General features: G+C 39.3%; 1 protein-coding gene across 16 annotated transcripts in view; it reads right to left on the reverse strand.

The window, feature by feature from the left end:
• Positions 1–17,786, reverse strand: part of PCDH15 (protocadherin related 15) — a 739,593-nt gene that overhangs the window by 224,823 nt on the left and 496,984 nt on the right. For all 16 annotated transcript variants that reach the window (XM_055322636.1, XM_055322635.1, XM_055322634.1 and 13 more), the window contains one exon: positions 15,078–15,206. In XM_055322636.1, the coding sequence (XP_055178611.1) occupies positions 15,078–15,206 (129 nt within the window). The remainder of the gene's footprint in view (positions 1–15,077; positions 15,207–17,786) is intronic.

Here is a 17,786-nt window from a genome sequence, read left to right on the forward strand (position 1 = left end):
GGGTATTCACGGGTGGCTTTCCTCTGTAGGCCAAGGAGGGGGTACGTATCCTGCTGCTATGGGACTGTGTTTCTTAGTGTCAGCGTGAACAGCAGAATTCTAGAATATGGGTTCTGAATCCAGGTGACAGTACTCAAATGTCAGAGGCAGATGGAGGAAATGTTTCATAACAATTAGCAAGGCTCGAATGGCAGCTGAACTGCTATGAAGCATAGGAATCGTGGTGCTTCTAAGGCAAGATAGTAGGGCAGCCAACAAGGATAATGCTTGATTTATAGAATCAAAAACTGCCGGGATGCCTGGGTGGCTCAGTGGTTGAGCATCTGCTTTTGGATGCGGTCGTGATCCCAGGGTCCCGGAACTGAGTCCCCACATCAGGCTCCCTGCATGGAGCCTGCTTCTCCCTCTGCCTGTGTCTCTGCATCTCTCAATCTCTCTCTGTGTGTGTTTCTCATGAATAAGTAAATAAAATCTTTATAAAAAAACTGCCAAAAGTAGGTGAACTAAGACTCTTATTTACTATGATCTATCTTCACAGTGATTAATGCATAGTCTAAGTGTGGCATTAAATAACTAATTAAATTAAAGGGTATTAAACACCTGATTTATTGTCCATGAGATTCCACATGGCCATCATTTCAGGCCAAGGGGCTCATTTTATGGCAAAAGAGGTACATTTATGTGCATATAACTATAGGGTCCTAGTTGGCCATAATGTACTGTACCATCCAACAAGGCTGGCCTGGTAGTATTGGAATAACTTCTTAAAGAAACAGCTAAGGGTAGATTTGAGGATGAGTTTCTATAGGGCTAAGGCAGTGATGGCCATTATACAGCACTTTTCTTGATAGGGAAACAGGTGAAAAAAAAAAAAAAAAGACCAGGTGAGAATGAGAGTCAGGGTTTGAGATATGAGTGGCCTCTATCACCATCATTTTGAGTGAACTACTTGGGGAATATATGATTCCTGTCCTTGCAAATTGAGGCTCTGCTTCACCAGAGGTCCTAATTTTTTTTAGGGACAAGAGTCATGCTTCCACTAAAGAGACAGACTAAGGTTTCCATTAAACCTACACTAACAGTTTACCAAGTGTTTTTAGTTCTTTTTTTTTTTTAAGATTTTATTTTTTCATGACAGAGAGAGGGTGGGGTGGGCACAGGCAGAGGGAGAAGCAGGCTCTATGCAGGGAGCCTGACATGGGACTCAATCCCGGGTCTCCAGGATCATACCCCAGGCTGAAGGTGGTGCCAAACTGCTGGGCCATCGGGGCTGCCTGTTTTTTACTCTTTATGCTGGTAGACCAAAAGGTACAGAAAGGAGCTGTTACAGTTATAAAGAAAGTTAAGAACTTCTTAAAGAAAATGTGAGAGAGCTTGCTCTACCACACATCAAGACTTGCTGGGTACAATGGGCATTTTAAAGGTATTAATTCTTCCAATCCATGAACATGGGATGCCTTTCCATTTATTTGGGTCCTCTTTTATTTCTTTCATCATTGTTTTGTAGTTTTCAGGACACAAATATTTCACTTCCTTGGCTAAGCTTATTGCTAAGGATTTTATCATTTTGGATGCTGTTGTAAATGAGATTATTTACTCATTTTGCCTTTTCAGATAGTCCATTGTTAACATACAGAAATGTAATTGATTTTTGTATATTGTAACTTTGATCAATTTGTATGTTAATTCTAATATTTCTTTTCTGTGGAGTCTTTATGATTTTCTACATATAAGATTATGTCATCTGCAAACAGAGATAATTTTACTTCTTCTTTTCCTGTTTGAATGCCATTTATTTTCTTTTGAGGACTAATTGTTCTGGTTACAACTTCCAGTACTATGGTGACTAGGAGAGCTGAGAGTGGGCATCCTTGCCTTGTTCCTGACCTTATTAGAGCTAAGATTTCTGCTTTTTACTCTTGAGTATGATGTTAGCTATGAGCTTTTTATTTATGACCTTAATTAAATGGAGGCCCATTCTTTCTGTACATGGTTTGTTTTTATCATAAAAATATTTTGAATTTTATCAAATTATTTTTCTGTATGTATTGAGAAGATTATGTAATTTTAATTATTCATCTGTTTATGTCGTGGATCACGTTATGTGTGTGTATGTTGAATTCCAGGGGCTCAGTCAAGGTATCATGGTTTATGATCCTACTAATGTGGTAATGAATTTTGGTATGCTGATATGTTGTTGGGGATTTTTGCATCTATATTCATTAGAGATATTGGCCTATAGTTTTCTTTCTTGTAGTGTCTTTGACTGGCTTTGGTATAAGGACAATCCTGGCATAATAAAATGAGTTTTGACATTTTCTCTATTCTTCAATGTTTTGGGAAGAGGTTAAGAAGGAATGGTATTAACTACTCCTGTAAGTGTTTGGTGGAATTTGCCAATGAAGCCACTTGATCTTTGATTTACATTTGACAGGAGTTTTTTGTTGCTGATTACTCTTTATTAATTATTAGATCATTCAGGTTATATTTTTCTTTATGAGTCTTGGAATTTATCCATCTCTTCTAGGTTATCCAAATTGTTGGCTTATGATTTTTCAGTCTCATGACTTTTTGTATTTTTGTGGCATCAGTTGCAATGTTTCTTCTTATCTCTGATTTTGACTTTTCTTTTTTTCTTAGCTAAAAGTTTGTCAATATTTATCTTTTCAACAAAGTAACTTCTAGGATGTATCTTGCAAGAAGTTACTGTGGCCGAATTCAAAAAGGGCCACAGTAACTTCTTGCAAGATACATCCACGAAGGCAAAAGAAACAAAAGCAAAAATGAACTATTGGAACTTCATCAAGATAAGAAGCTTTTGCACAGCAAAGGATACAGTCAACAAAACTAAAAGACAACCTACAGAATGGGAGAAGATATTTGCAAATGACGTATCAGATAAAGGGCTAGTTTCCAAGATCTATAAAGAACTTATTAAACTCAACAGCAAAGAAACAAACAATCCAATCATGAAATGGGCAAAAGACATGAACAGAAATCTCACAGAGGAAGACATAGACATGGCCAACACGCACAGGAGAAAATGCTCTGCATCTCTTGCCATCAGGGAAATACAAATCAAAATCACAATGAGATCCCACCTCACACCAGTGAGAATGGGGAAAGTTAACAAGGCAGGAAACCACAAATGGAGAGGATGCGGAGAAAAGGGAACACTCTTACACTGTTGGTGGGAATGTAAACTGGTGCAGTCACTCTGGAAAACGGTGTGGAGGTTCCTCAAAGAGTAAAAAGTAGACCTGCCCTACGACCCAGCAATTGCACTGTTGGGGATTTACCCCAAAGATACAGATGCAATGAAACGCCGGGACACCTGCACCCTGATGTTTCTAGCAGCAATGTCCACAATAGCCCAACTGTGGAAGGAGTTTCGGTGTCCATCGAAAGATGAATGGATAAAGAAGATGTGGTCTATGTATACAATGGAATATTACTCAGCCATTAGAAATGACAAATACCCACCATTTGCTTCAACGTGGATGGAACTGGAGGGTATTATGCTGAGTGAAATAAGTCAATCGGAGAAGGACAAACATTGTATGTTCTCATTCATTTGGGGAATATAAATAATAGTGAAAGGGAATAGAAGGGAAGGGAGAAGAAATGGGTAGGAAATATCAGAAAGGGAGACAGAACATGAAGACTCCTAACTCTGGGAAACGAACTAGGGGTGGTGGAAGGGGAGGAGGGCGGGGGGTGGGGGTGAATGGGTGATGGGCACTGAGGGGGGTACTTGACGGGATGAGCACTGGGTGTTATTCCATATGTTGGCAAATTGAACACCGATAAAAAATAAATTTATAAAAAAATAAAAATAAAAAAGAAACCTCAAAAAAAATAAAGATACTTCATGTCTGAAAATATTTAAAAAAAAAGTAACTTCTATTTTCATTGATTTTGTTCGATAGCTATTACGTTCTCTGCTTAATTTATTTTTACTCTAATCTTTATTTCTTTCCTTCTGCTTACTCGGGGCTTTGTTCGTCTTTCCTTTCCTAGTTCCTTTAAGTGTAAAGTTATGTTGTATATTTGAGACCTTTCTTTTTTTAATTTAGACATTTGCCATAAACTTCCCTCTTAGTACGCTTTTTCTACACCCCTTAAGTTTGGATATGTTGTGTTTTTGCATTTGTCTTGAGCTATTTTCTACAGTATTGTTTGCTTTCTTCTTTGATTCATTGGTTGCTCAGAAATGTACTGTGCGATTTCCAGATATATGTGAATTTTCCAGATCTTTTTTCCTATTATCAATTTCTAATTTTATTTCACTGTTGTTGAAAAAGTACTTGGCATAATTTCAATCTTCTTGAATTTGTTAAGGCTTATTTTGTGACCTAATATGTGATCTATCCTGGAGAATGTACCATGTCTCATTCAGGAGGTAGGTGTATCCTGTTCCTTTTGGTCAGATTATTCTGTCTGTATCTATCGGGCCAGTTGGTCTGCAGTGTGGCTCAACTCTGCTGTTTCCCTGTTGATTTTTCTGTAGATCTTCTATCTAGAATTGGCAGTGGTCTTTCAAGTCTCCTACTCTTACCCTGCTGTCTAATTTTCACCGTTTACCTATATATTTGGATGCTCTGCTCTGTATGAATTTATATTTATAATCATTATATTATTCTAATGAATTGAACATTTTATCATTCTATAATGACTGCTTTTGTTTCTCATGATAGATGAAACATTGATTAAAAAGACAAACATTGATGAAACAGATGAACATTAATGAAAAAGAAAATAAAGAGGACATAAGTAAATGGAATGACATCTCATGTTCATGAATTGGAAATGTTAATATTGGTAAAATGTCCATCCTGCCCAAAGCAATTAGAAATTCTATTAAATGTCTACCAAAATCCCACTGGCATTTTTTTACAGAAGTTGAAAAATAGTTCTAAAATTATATGGAACCACAAAGACACTAAATAGCCAAAGCAGTCTTGGGGAAAAAACAACAAAAATAGAGCTATCACAATTCCTGATTTCAAAGTATATTGCAAAGATACTAAGCTAAAACAGAGTTGCTCTGGCATAAAAACAGGCAAATAGACCAATGTTACAGAGTAGAGAGGCCATAAAAAAATTCATGCTTATACAGTTACCTGATCTTCAAAAATAATGAAAAAGGCAATGGAGAAAGGCTAGTGTCCTCAACAAATGGTGTAGGGAAAATTGGATATCCACATGCAAAATAATGAAATTGAACCCTATATTACACCATATACAAAAATCAACTCAAAATGAAGTAAAGACTTATAAAAGCTGAAACTGTTAATGCATCTATAAGAAAATATAAGGAAAATAATTGCCTACTAAATAAATGATATTTATGTAGAACAAAATGAAATGAAAGTAGATTTGTCTGTGACATCACATGCAAAGATCAACTTCAGATGACAGACTGAATACAGATAACAAAATAAAGTTTTTCATAATATAGAAGAATGCCTTAAAGATCTAAGGATAGCAAGTCACAATTAAAAATAATGGCTAGGGTGGCTCAGTTGGTGAAGTGTCTAAGTCTTGATTTAAGTTCAAGTCATAATCTCAGGGTTGTAAGATTGAGCTCCACATTAGGCAGACACTGAGCATAGAGCCTGCTTGAGATTCTCTCTCTCTCTCCTTCTCCCTCTGCCTTTCCACACCCTGGTCATGCACAATCTCTCTGTCAAACAAACATACAAACAAACAAACAAAACTCTCTGTATCAAAAGACTCTGTTGAGAGTGAAATACAAGGTCCATAGTTTGAGAAGATGTGTGAAATACATGTAACACGGAGTGAGTCATAGATGGAACATATAAAGAAGTCCTACAGATGAGAAAGAACAGGCAAGAAGAAAATCAATAGTAACCCAAAAGATCAATGGATATGGGATTTAAAAAGGTACTTGGGGAAAAAATGGAAAATGGCAAGTAAACAGATGAAAAGATATTCGATCTCATTAGGAAAATGCTGATTAAGATTATAATGTGGCACCACTGAAACCATACCTCAGACTGGCTCACATTAAAAAGATTGACACAGCAAAACTGCAGACAGGAATAATCAGTGACTCAAAGAATCATCACATTCATACGGAAAACAATTTGGGATTTTCAGTAGAGTGAAGTATACTCATATTCTTAACAGAGAAATTCAGGCACATGTGCACCGAGAAACATTATACAAAACTATTCACAGCAGCATTGATTATTGCAGCCTCGACCTGGAAGCCACTCCAATCCTCATCAATAGTAAGAATGTGAAAATGAGTTGTAGCACAGCCACATACTGTCAATCAAATACATGAATAAATAGGCCAAAAGTTGGCTCTAAAAAGATAAAGGGGAATAAAAGAGGGTAGATACTAAAGCATACATACTCTATAATTCTATTTATAGACAATCAAAAAAAGACATAACTCAGCTGTGTTGTTTAATGGGCATTTATGGAGTTGGTTAATCTACAAGAGAAACCAAGGAACTAAGCCCACAGTTATACGGAGTTGGAGGAGAGTATCACTGGGAGGGAGCACACATGGGGCTCTCTTGGTCATGGTCATATGCCCTGGCTGCACTTGCACATCTTTACTTTTTTAAAAAAGATTGTGCATATATGTTTTCATCACTTTCTAGATATTACACATTATTCTTAAAGTTTAAAGCACAAGACTTGGTCTTAATAAAAAGCTTCAGGGATCCCTGGTTGGCGCAGCGGTTTGGCGCCTGCCTTTGGCCCAGGGCGCGATCCTGGAGACCCGGGATCGAATCCCACGTCGGGCTCCCGGTGCATGGAGCCTGCTTCTCCCTCTGCCTGTGTCTCTGCCTCTCTCTCTCTATCTGTGTGTGACTATCATAAACAAACAAAAATTTAAAAAAAATAAAAATAAATAAAAAGCTTCAGAAATAGTTGGAATCCTCCCTGTAAAACCAAAAGTTGATTTGCCGAGCTTCCTCCTGAGTTAGGCAGTAAAGTTGGTGTAAGTAATTGTAGTGAGCTATAACGTTTGTAGAGAAGGATAACTGAATCCAACTAGACTGAATAGGCCATGAATTTTCAGCAGTCTATAAAACAGAAGTGCAATTTGTATTAAGTTGGATTTCATAAATAAGCAATGTAGCATTAAAAGTGCAGCCAGATGAATGGAATGAGGGTTTGTGAGGCAAAAATAGTCCATATTTCTTCTTAGACAAATATTAAATAATTTAAATAGAGTATATATTGTAAAGGGGTGGGTGGAAAATACAACTCCAAGCATGTGACCGAACAGGCTGGTAGCGTATCTGTCACAGGGTTCCTGCGCGTGATCTTCTTAGACCTACTGTTTCCCCATCTCCATGTAGTAAAGATTTTGCCCTGTTAGAAATTCCACTTGTTCTCTGTATTTACATTGCTTTTTAAATGAATTCTATGTGTTCTATGCTACATGCTGAAATTCCAAAAGTAGACATGTATCCAATAGCAAAACTTTGTCAAGATACTTTCTTTATGCACATGTGTGTGATACGCCACATATGTACTCGTACATGTTGACATCTATTATATCTCTTCTCTTTCTACAACATTATCTGAGTCCTCATTGAAAAAAATGTACGTTTAGATCATTTTAAACTATTAGGTCTAGTTTAATTCAGCATCTTCTAAAAGGCAAATATTGAGCTGAGTAATAGATTTCTCAGATCAACATGACGTGTCTCTGCTTCCCGTAAACAGATAACTTCAATATACTTTGGTTAAGTAATATCAAAAACGCATGCACAGTATAAATGGAACCAAGAGGATGGGTCATGTAAGATACAGAAATGGTCAGGTGAGGTTTTCCAGAAGAGACTATGTTTGACCAGAATGCTCAAAGGTAATTGCTCCAAATAAAGAATGGAAAAAAGAAGAAATCAAGGCAGGGTCATGACCAGAGGCAAAGGACTCGGGAGACGTACTGAGAACGCGTATTGGTAGCTGCAAGCAGGTTTGCACTGATGCAGGTAAAGCTGGAAAAGAGCAGTGGGGTGTGTGTGTGTGTGTGTGTGTGTGTGTGTGCGCGCGCTTCTTCGCTGTGCTGAGAGATGTCTCATGTGGCGGAACTGTTGGCTAGAGACAGCGTTCCAGCAGGTACACCAAGGATAATTAAGTGGTGCTAAGGCCAGCATCAAGATAATCCATTAAGTGAGAAAAATAGCAGCCAAGGAAACAAACTATAAAGGTTTATTTTAATGTAGTGTGTCCTTTAAGGATAGCAGAAAAATAGACTCTGTTTTACTAAGAAAAAAAAAAAAAAAGAAAAGACGTTGTGATGTGAATTTGGTGAAAAACAGCAAGAGCTGGACTGTAGCTGTCTGGAGGGAGAAGGAAGGAATCTGAGAAGATGAGAAATGTGTAAAGTAATCAGGACTGGAGACAGGCTGGGCGTGGATAGTGAGGGGGGCGAGGGGGCCCACGGCTCCCCAGCACCCGGCTTGCCATCGGGAAACCAAAGAGCAGCATCTGGGAGAGGAAGCCCTGTCCAGGGAAGGTGATGCTGAAGGTCGAATGCTAAGAGGTTGAACAGGGGGCACCTGCAGGACACGTGGGTGCGCTAGTTTGACAGGTAAACATCTGTTCGAGGCTGCAGCTTCCAGGAGCAGCAGCTGTGGGGGACACGAGCGTGCACGTGTGATAGAGACCATGTGCGTGGGAGCGAGGAGAGTGCCCCCGAATGAATGTGTAGCTGTGGAAGGACACCTGAGAAGCCCCTTGTGAGATGCAGTTAGTTTGGCAGGTGGTGGAAACTTCTATCACCGTGATCGTGGTGATGGAAACACGAGGATCCGTGTGTCCCAGCTCCAAACCTCACCAGACTGCATCCCTGAGTCGTGTGTGGTTCTTTGAAGGCCAACGGTACCCGGGAGAAACTAGAAAAGGAGTGTGATCATCCAGCAGAAAAAGAAAAGGTCTAAGAAGCAAACAGATACAGGAAAAGGTAGAAAGAACCAGACGTGCTACAATCGGAAACCAGGAGCCAACAGGGAGGGGAGGCCTCCAGGAGGGGGGAGACCCATTTCCACTGTGGCAGTGAAGTTATTCAGATAATGATAGATTCAGCAATAAGGAAGTGACCACGATCATCCATTGCACATCTGGGATCATACAAGTGTGGATGTTTACACACATACACACACACACACACACACACACACACATGCAGACACATGCACATGTATTTATCATGACCTCGGCCACTAAGATGAAAACTGCTCTAAGGATGGGCCCTCGGTAAATATTGCAAAAACACACACAGAGAACGTTCTCATTCATTCACCAACTGCTGATTGAGTAGCTGAAAGATCACGAGCTTTCAAAAATGTTCACGAAGAAACAAAACCAAAAAAAAAAAAAATTCACAAGCCCCAGGTAAATCTCCACGAGGAATATTTTTCGGTAGCAGCATTAAGATACATTGTCACCCGGTTTTCAAAGTGTGTGGGCTGCCTTCTTGGCCAAGTCCAGCACCTGCGTGGCCTAGTGCGACTTTGCAAGAGAACCTGTGAAATTCACCACCTGTGGCCCACTTCAAAAAGAAGCATTAGGGTTTCAAACCCTGTCGAATGCCATCCTGAGCTACAGAAAAATCAATAAAAGACGCTAAAGCTCCCACCTCCATTTCAGTTTTAGAGCCCCACACAGGGAGGCGACAAGTACATCCAGCAGACACACCCTGGGGGCTCAGATTTATTTTCCTTAATATTAAATTGCATAGTTAGAGGAGAGACCAATTCCGTTTTACAATGAGCAGCATCCCACCCCTTCTGAACGCTGAAGTTCACTAATGATTTGAAAACTGCTCTCAGAAAAAAAAAAAAGAAAGAAAGAAAGAAAGAAAGAAAGAAAGAAAGAAAGAAAGAAAGAAAGAAAGAAAGAAAAGAAAAGAAAAAAGAAAAGAAAAAGAAAACTGCTCTCAGGGTTTATTTATTTTATTTTATTTTTAATTTCTTTTTAATTTTATTTATTTATTTATTTATTTTTGCTCTCAGGGTTTAAGCGGAATTGCTACCACCTTACAGCAGCTGGCGTTCCGCACATAGGCCTCACGGGGGAAGGCACTTATGTTTCAGGTTAAATAAATTCAGCCTCTTTTGTTTTTAGAACTGGAAGGACATTTTGTTGACTCAGGGCTCTATCTCTGTTACTTAGAGCTAGAGGAGGTCAGTTCAGCTTAAGGGTCTCTACAAGGCATTGATGGGGAGTTTGCAGGGAAGCAGCTCCCTCCATAGTGTATACACTGCAAAGAACCCAGTTGAAACATAAGAGGAAGTGTTGTCCCAAGTGTGCCTTCTCTGCCTCCCTGTGGGCTCTCCTGCCCAGGGCTGTTCTGAAAAGCAGAGAGGACGAACTGGGATTTAAGGGGAGCTGTGGCTCCTAAGGAAGCCCTCCAGAGGACACTGCAGGAAGCCCCCCCCCTCAATTTCCACTCACCCAGAATATGCAGTGAAGGGCCTCCTGGGGCACCTGGGCCAAAGTACAAACTTCTCATCCTCCCTCTTGCTAAGTTCTGTTAGACCATCACAGACGCTGTGCGGGAGATGGTGCTTACTGAACAGATAGCCCCTCATCTCCTCCTCACTCCCCACCTAGACTCAGGGTTGAATTTATTGGGCCTTGGTTGGGAAAAATAAATGGAAATGGCATGCACCATATTGAGCGGAGTGTCTCCATTCCCCGCTCCTGGAGATCCGGGGTGTATGGTGGGACCAAAGTCATGCACTTGACTTAGGCATCAGGACGGATCATTCCTAGCTGGTCTTCTGATTTCGGAAGACATGGGATCTGGGAGACACATCTGAGCAGTTTAGCATCTTAGCACTTTAAGACAAAAAAAGACATAATCCTAACAGAAGACTCCGCTTCCTTACCCTCAGCTATTTAACAATAATATATGCATGTGTAAATTGTTTATATATATGTATGTGTGCATAAATATTCTCTACTGCATAATGTCTCCCTCCCTCCCTCCCTCCCTCCCTCCCTCCCTCTCCCTCTCCTCTTTCTCTCTCTCTATCTCTCCCTACATACACCCCTCAAGTTTTCTGCTTCCCTGGGATCTGGAAGGACTGGGGATTTTGTGCAGCAGGTGTGAGGTCTCTTACACCTGAGACCCACTTGGAGATGAACTGTTGGCATGCTTGTGGCCCAGATTCAGAATGTGCATAAAGACCCTCTAGACGTGGCCTCCTGTGACACGCTGTAAAGGGCACTAAACAAGATTTTATGCGGGTGCGCCAAGTTGTCAAGTCTTCCATCAGCAGCTGTGTCATTAGGCCTCCCTGGCCTTCCCCATCAGAACTCAACATGTTTCTCATCAATTTTCTACAATTCCTCTGGACACATCTTCCATTACTGTCAAACTATTGACTTGTTCTCCAATTGCCTCTTCAGCTCAACTCTGTCCTCTGTCTCCTCTGTCATATCTGCCTGGCATCTTTCTTTTTTCTTTTTCTTTTTTTTAACCTAGAATCTCACTTATTTGTCAAGATACTACAGATGAATACATTCTCCCATGAACCCTGACGCAGCTGACTTCGTCCTCCGTAGTGTTCCTCATCCTTTAGGAAATCATCCAGATGACACACACATTGGACACTTGATATAGAGATGGAGGCTGTTCTTACTCAATTTCCCAGGTTTCATTCTGCATCTATTCTTTTCTCTCCAACAATGCTGCTGCTGCAAATGCTCTGAGAATCATGCAAATGGTTTCCAAAGTTAAGTGTAGTATATCATGCTTGTGTGTAGTGGGTTCTACATTCAAAAATTACTGGTTGGTAGTTTATTTTTTAATATGCTGATAAAACTTCTTTGTTTGGCATAATCCATAAACATTGCTTTGGAAGTATTTCCTATTTAATAAAGTTTGCTGCTACAGTACTACTTTAATACACTAAAAGAAAGTGAGAAGTTCCTTCAGCATTTGAATGCAAATACTGGATTGTGCATACTAAAACACCATTGGAACAAAAACTCCTTAAGTCAGTAACTCAAATTCAGTGCAATAACTAACCATACGTATCTTAGTTTTAAGTGTGTCCTAATTGTTTTTTGGTGACAATTAAAATTAAATATTATAAGCAGAGCATGAGTCATTTAGTGAAATTAATGTATTATATAATTATCATTAGGTAACAACAGGAGACCATTATGATGCATCAAAATTCCATTCTCTGAACATTACAACTTCTCTGGAACTGTGCAGAATCAGTAGGATGCACCTGCTTTGCATGTTTTTCTGTTTCTTTGTACTTTCAAACTCATTTTAGTTTTTTATGAAAACATGCTATTGCCTAAAGACCAGGACAATTACTGCTTTGTCAAATTACAAATGCTAAGGTTAACATTTCAATTTTTAATGCTGAGATAAACTACAGAGACCATTTCTCATCTAATTTAAGAACTAGAAGACAAGAAACAAAGTTAATGCTCTAATTCCTTCAAAGACAGAGAACCACTAGGAAAAGTAACAATAATAAAAAGAAAGAAAAAGTAAAAATCACTAATAATTAATCATTATGTTAATATCTACTTACATATTATTAATTATATATCCAAATGGGTTTTCTCTTTCCTATGCTAAGTACATTAAGAGAAATGGGGAAGAATTTTTCCTAAATGATTTCAATACCTGTTTATTTTAGCTGAATAGTTGGTAGATGTGACTACATTTTTCAGTTTTCATCAATGTGGCAACTAGAGTGATAACTGTAATGGTATTTTTAAAAAATATTTTATGTATTCATTTGAAAGAGAGAGAGAGAGAGAGAATGAATAAGTGGAGAAGTGGGGCAGAGGCAGAGGGAGAAGCAGACTCACCATTGAACAGGGAGTCTGATGCAGGATTTGATCCCAGGACCCTGAGCTCATGACCTGAGCTGAAGGTAGACACTTAAGCACCTGAGTCACCCAGAAGCCCCCAGTATTTAATCATCATCATTATTAGACTAATATAATAGTTCAGGCCTCTAGATCTGGCCTATTATAATTACCTTCTGAGCTGGCAATCTCCCATTACAATCCACTCAGGAGTAATCTTTATTGTAAAAATCTAGTGGTGCTTGAGACCTTCCAGAGGTCCCCCTCAGCACCTTCTCCAACACGCACAGAGGAATTTTTACAATGTGGCACATCCAATTTGCTGTAATATGACATGTCAAAGCCCTGTATCTGTTTTTATTCCTGCAATAATATGCTGGAAATATTCCAACTCCTTCCAATTTTCTTGTCGCCAATATTCGTCCTTCATGAGCTAACTTCAGCACAATCCCCTTTCCTATGTTTTCTGCACGTGCTACTCAGATTTCACCACCTTGTTTGCTTGGTATAAGAGAAACTGTCAGTGCTCCATGTGTGTCTCTCAAAGCACATATACTTTCTGGCCGACTTCCATCTGCTACTATCTGCAGTCTGACTAAATGCCCTTGAATCCAAATGTCAGAGATCTGGCTGCTTGCCTGCACTTGGGGCAGAAAGTACCAAAAATGGCTCCTCCACAGCATCAGTGACCAAGAACTCTCAGGATTTCATGCATGAATTTGCCAGTTCCATCACTTCTCAAGATCGATAATTTTGGGACATATGTTTGCATATTTTCCTAGATATGCTCTTGAAATTGGGCTTCAATCTTCCTATGACTAATTTAGTTGCTGTCCATTCATTGGCAGCTGTCTTTTTCCTTGAATTACTTCCTACTTTCCTATGAGTATCACTTGAACTTCTCAAATATTATTTCTACCTCAATCTTTTGTCTACAGGTCTTTTCTTGTAGAGTCCACAAGAAAAGTTGTGACACTGCAGGTATTATTACACAGAGTTCTGGAGTTGAATGGCTTGCTGGCTACATGGCATCAAGACTCTGTGGCTTGTTGCAACAGCACAATGACTAATCCTCTCCCCTGTGGTGAGCTTGGGTGGCATAAAGGCATAAAGGGAATGTATGCTTCACAAAATATCTCTAGGATTTGAGAGGCAGAGGGACAATGATGATGCTGGTGACTATGGAGTTGTAAGTATTTTCAGAGCTCTGAGGGGCAAAAAAAAAAACTGATGAGCTCACATGACTGATGAGCTCACGTGATATGTCCAATCAACATCTCAGGGCATGGTATGAAAGTCAGAAGGTCTCTGCCTTTAACAGCATTTAAAGAAACCTTCATCTTCGGTAGCCAGAGAGAACACTCTACTGAACACCAGACTTTTGTCTGACTGGAAGAGCAGCTGGCTTGTAGAGAACACTTGCTTCAGAGCATCAACAAAACTCTTATTCAAGACTCAAGACTTTAGTAGGGTAGTGGTGGGAGCCTGAAGTCTGCATTCACCATCTAGCTGACCCAATCCTGTGAGACAAGGGTTCTTTCCTTGCCTGTAGCTCACAGAGTTGCCTTATCTCAGGTAGATACTGTGAAATATATGTGCCTTTCTCAAAATCTGCCCTCAGCTTATGGCTTCTAAACCATCAACCATGTTCAAAACCAAGGATGACCCAACTGAGGAAATACTGCACTGCTATAAGAAAAATGGGATTATTCATCAAAGAAGTACAGAAACTGGCTGATATACCCAGTATTAGAATCAGGAGAGCATGCTGGACAAGGAGTGTGTACAAATATAGGTACAAAGAAAATGCTAACTATATGTTTAGACAAAGAATTTACGTCTAAACATCTATATTTTGAGGTATGCACTTACAAATTCACACATAATGGTAAAGCTAATTACATATATCTCTCTAAATACCTTATTACAATTCCAGAAAAAAATATATATATAAAATAAGAAAAGAATAGTCTCAAATGAATCAGTGTTTAAATCACCTAAGATTCGCAAGATGCAAATTCACAAGCTTATAAATAAGTGAAATCCAATGGACGCAAGGTGATTTGAAAAAACAAAACAAAACAAAAACAAACAAACAAAAAAACAAAAAAAAAACCCTTGAGTATCTCATTCACTGATCACTACTGTATGTTGCATTAGCTCAATCTTTTTTTCAAAATTAAAGTGTTAGAAACACAGTCACTTAAAAATACATTTAATAGATATAGTCCACTTACCCGTACTTGACCCACAAAGGCATTGGCTTCTTCTTCCACCACAGACAGATTTCTAGGAAGATAGGGGTCAAACACTGGAGCGTTGTCATTGACATCTGTCACCACAACATTTACAGTAGCAGTCGAGGTCTTAAAGAAGGAAAAAAAAAAGATTAAATGTGAAAGGAGTTATTTTCATTTTGATGTCAGCTAGTTGGTCATCTTGACATTTGTCTATCAGAAATACAGTGAGAACTTGCATCATTCCAACTAAAACCCAAAGCATCTCATTGCTATTCCTACTCTTAGCTTTCCAAAAATGAATAATAATAAAAAAAGACAAAGAAAAAAGAGTACGCAATATTTCAGCACCTCTCACTGATGGAGAAAGCAAATGATGATATTACAGGGCAACCATCTTCTTGAAAATGTCAAGTATTTCCTGGAGGCTTACTTTGAGAAAGTGATTTTACCTGTACCTTGTTCACATTTTATGGGTGGGCAAGCTTTTGTTTGTACACACATCTACTTCTTTTTCTCTGAAATGTAACATTTCTGTAGTTTATATCACTTATATTTCACACTGTTTAAAAATAAAAATGGTACATTATAAAAAGGCACAGTGCATCAAATAAGTATTTTTAGGTAAGTAAACACTGTCAGAAAATACTACACTCACCATTTTCTGGGTTCACCTCTAAACCAAAACTTTGAACACCACATGTCACTATTTAAGTGGTTACCTTATGATTATGTAGCCCAAGGAAATAGTAAGCAGGTCCACCTCCCAGTAGTATGTGCTACCTGGTTTCGAGGTAAATCCTCAGCCTGCTGCAACCAGAGACTATTACGTAGGTCAACGACTTTTGCACAATCAAGGGACATTGTTAGATGTGAGTCAAGCTGGAAACTGTTTGCTCTAATCAAAGCCTGAGAGCAGCAGCTGCCCTGCACTGAGCTCTGTGATAGTGTGGGACAGATCATTGAAGCCTGGGGCCAGAATCAGAGAAAGAAAAGGACCTTGGCTGGCAAAAGAAAAATCCATTATGCTACAATAGTAAAGATGTGACAAGATGTAAGGTAAAAGTAGGAGAAAAATGCAGGATGAAATAATTGCCCAACTTTTGTTAAAAACAAAACAAAACAAAACAGTATGCCTGGGTGGCTCAGTCAGTTAAGAGTCTGGCTCAGGTGTTGGGCTCTGGAGCCTGGGTTTGAGCCCCACTTTGGGTGTGTGTGTGGGGTCCCTGCTTAGCAGGCAGTCTGCTTCTCCCCCGGCCCCCTGCCCCTCTCCTCTGCTCACACTCTTTCTCTCTCTCAAATAAATAAACTCTTTAAAAATTAAAAAAAATAAAAAAAATACTGATAGAATTTATTCTAACTGTACATGATGTTGAGTGAAAGGCTAACATGCCAAGCAGCAACCCTTGGCTCAGAGAGAGTGAATCTGAGGAGCTCCTGTAGCCCTCATGGGATACAGGGCCAGATACTGGATTCCCTAGAGAGCAAGGAGGCAAAGACCTGGTAAATTCCCTGTCCTTCCTGTTGGGATCACTGCCATTCTGCATCTAGCAGTAATGGTGCATGGGGTCTAGATCTTGCTCCAACTAAAACCCATAGCTCAAACTCCAATTGAATTAAGGTTGTCTGTCCCTATTTTAACAGAAGCAAAGTATATCCTCCTTTGAGCAATATGACTTTACCCCACGCTTTTAAGGTTTTTCCACATGCAATATTCAGCAGTCATTCAAAAATCACCATGCACGGCAGGGAATTCTTGGGCATTCATAATGGGTTCTTTCTCTATTTGGTGTATTGTCTACATTGGTGGGCTCATTTGGTGAAAATTCATACAGCCATTCAGTATCATTTGTACATTTTTTAATATAAACCCCAATAAAAAATAAAATAAATAAAAATAAATAAATAAACCCAATAAAAATTTTACCTAAAGGCATGCCAAAGGGGTGTCTGGGTGGATCCATCAGTGAAGCATCTACCTTCAGCTCAGGTCATGATCCCAGGGTCCCTACACCTGGCTCCCTGCTCAGTGGTGAATCAGCTCTCCCTTTCCCTCTGCCCTTACTCATGTTCTCTCTCTTTCCCTATGAAATAATTAAATAAAATCTTTAAAAAAATAAAGCATGCCAAGGATGACCAGAATAGTGCTGTCTCATCAAAACTTGGGAAGAGTCTAAATGCCCACCAGTAGGAGATGGTTTTATGAGCACAGCAGAATAATATATAGTACGGAGGATGAACAGAGCACCATTACAAGCACCCACAGGGATGGGTTTCACAAACATAGGTTGAGTATAAGAAGTGACACACAAAGAAGTACATGCTATAGGATTCCGAGTCTATAAATTTCAAAGATGGGCACAACTTCTCCATTGTGCTAGAAGTCAGAAGTCACTTTGTGAAGAAGGTGGACTGGAACCAGCATAGTCCTAAGTCTGGGTACTGGGGGTGCTAAGTAATTCTTGTTTCTTGCCCTAAGAGCGGGGGGGGGGTAGTGATGACATAAATGTGTTCACAATGTGAAAATGTATTAAGCTGCACAAGTAAAGTTCCTACATTCCTTTGTGTGCATATCTTCATGAAACCATGTAATTTAAAAGATGCATGAGCACAAACCCACTGTATAGATATATGGAGCTGTATAAATTCAAACATTACCTGATGAGATGAAATGCAGAAAATTTAATTTGCTCCTTTTAACTAGTATAT

This window comes from Nyctereutes procyonoides, unplaced genomic scaffold, assembly GCF_905146905.1.
Source record: "Nyctereutes procyonoides isolate TBG_1078 unplaced genomic scaffold, NYPRO_anot_genome, whole genome shotgun sequence".
NCBI lineage: Eukaryota > Metazoa > Chordata > Mammalia > Carnivora > Canidae > Nyctereutes > Nyctereutes procyonoides.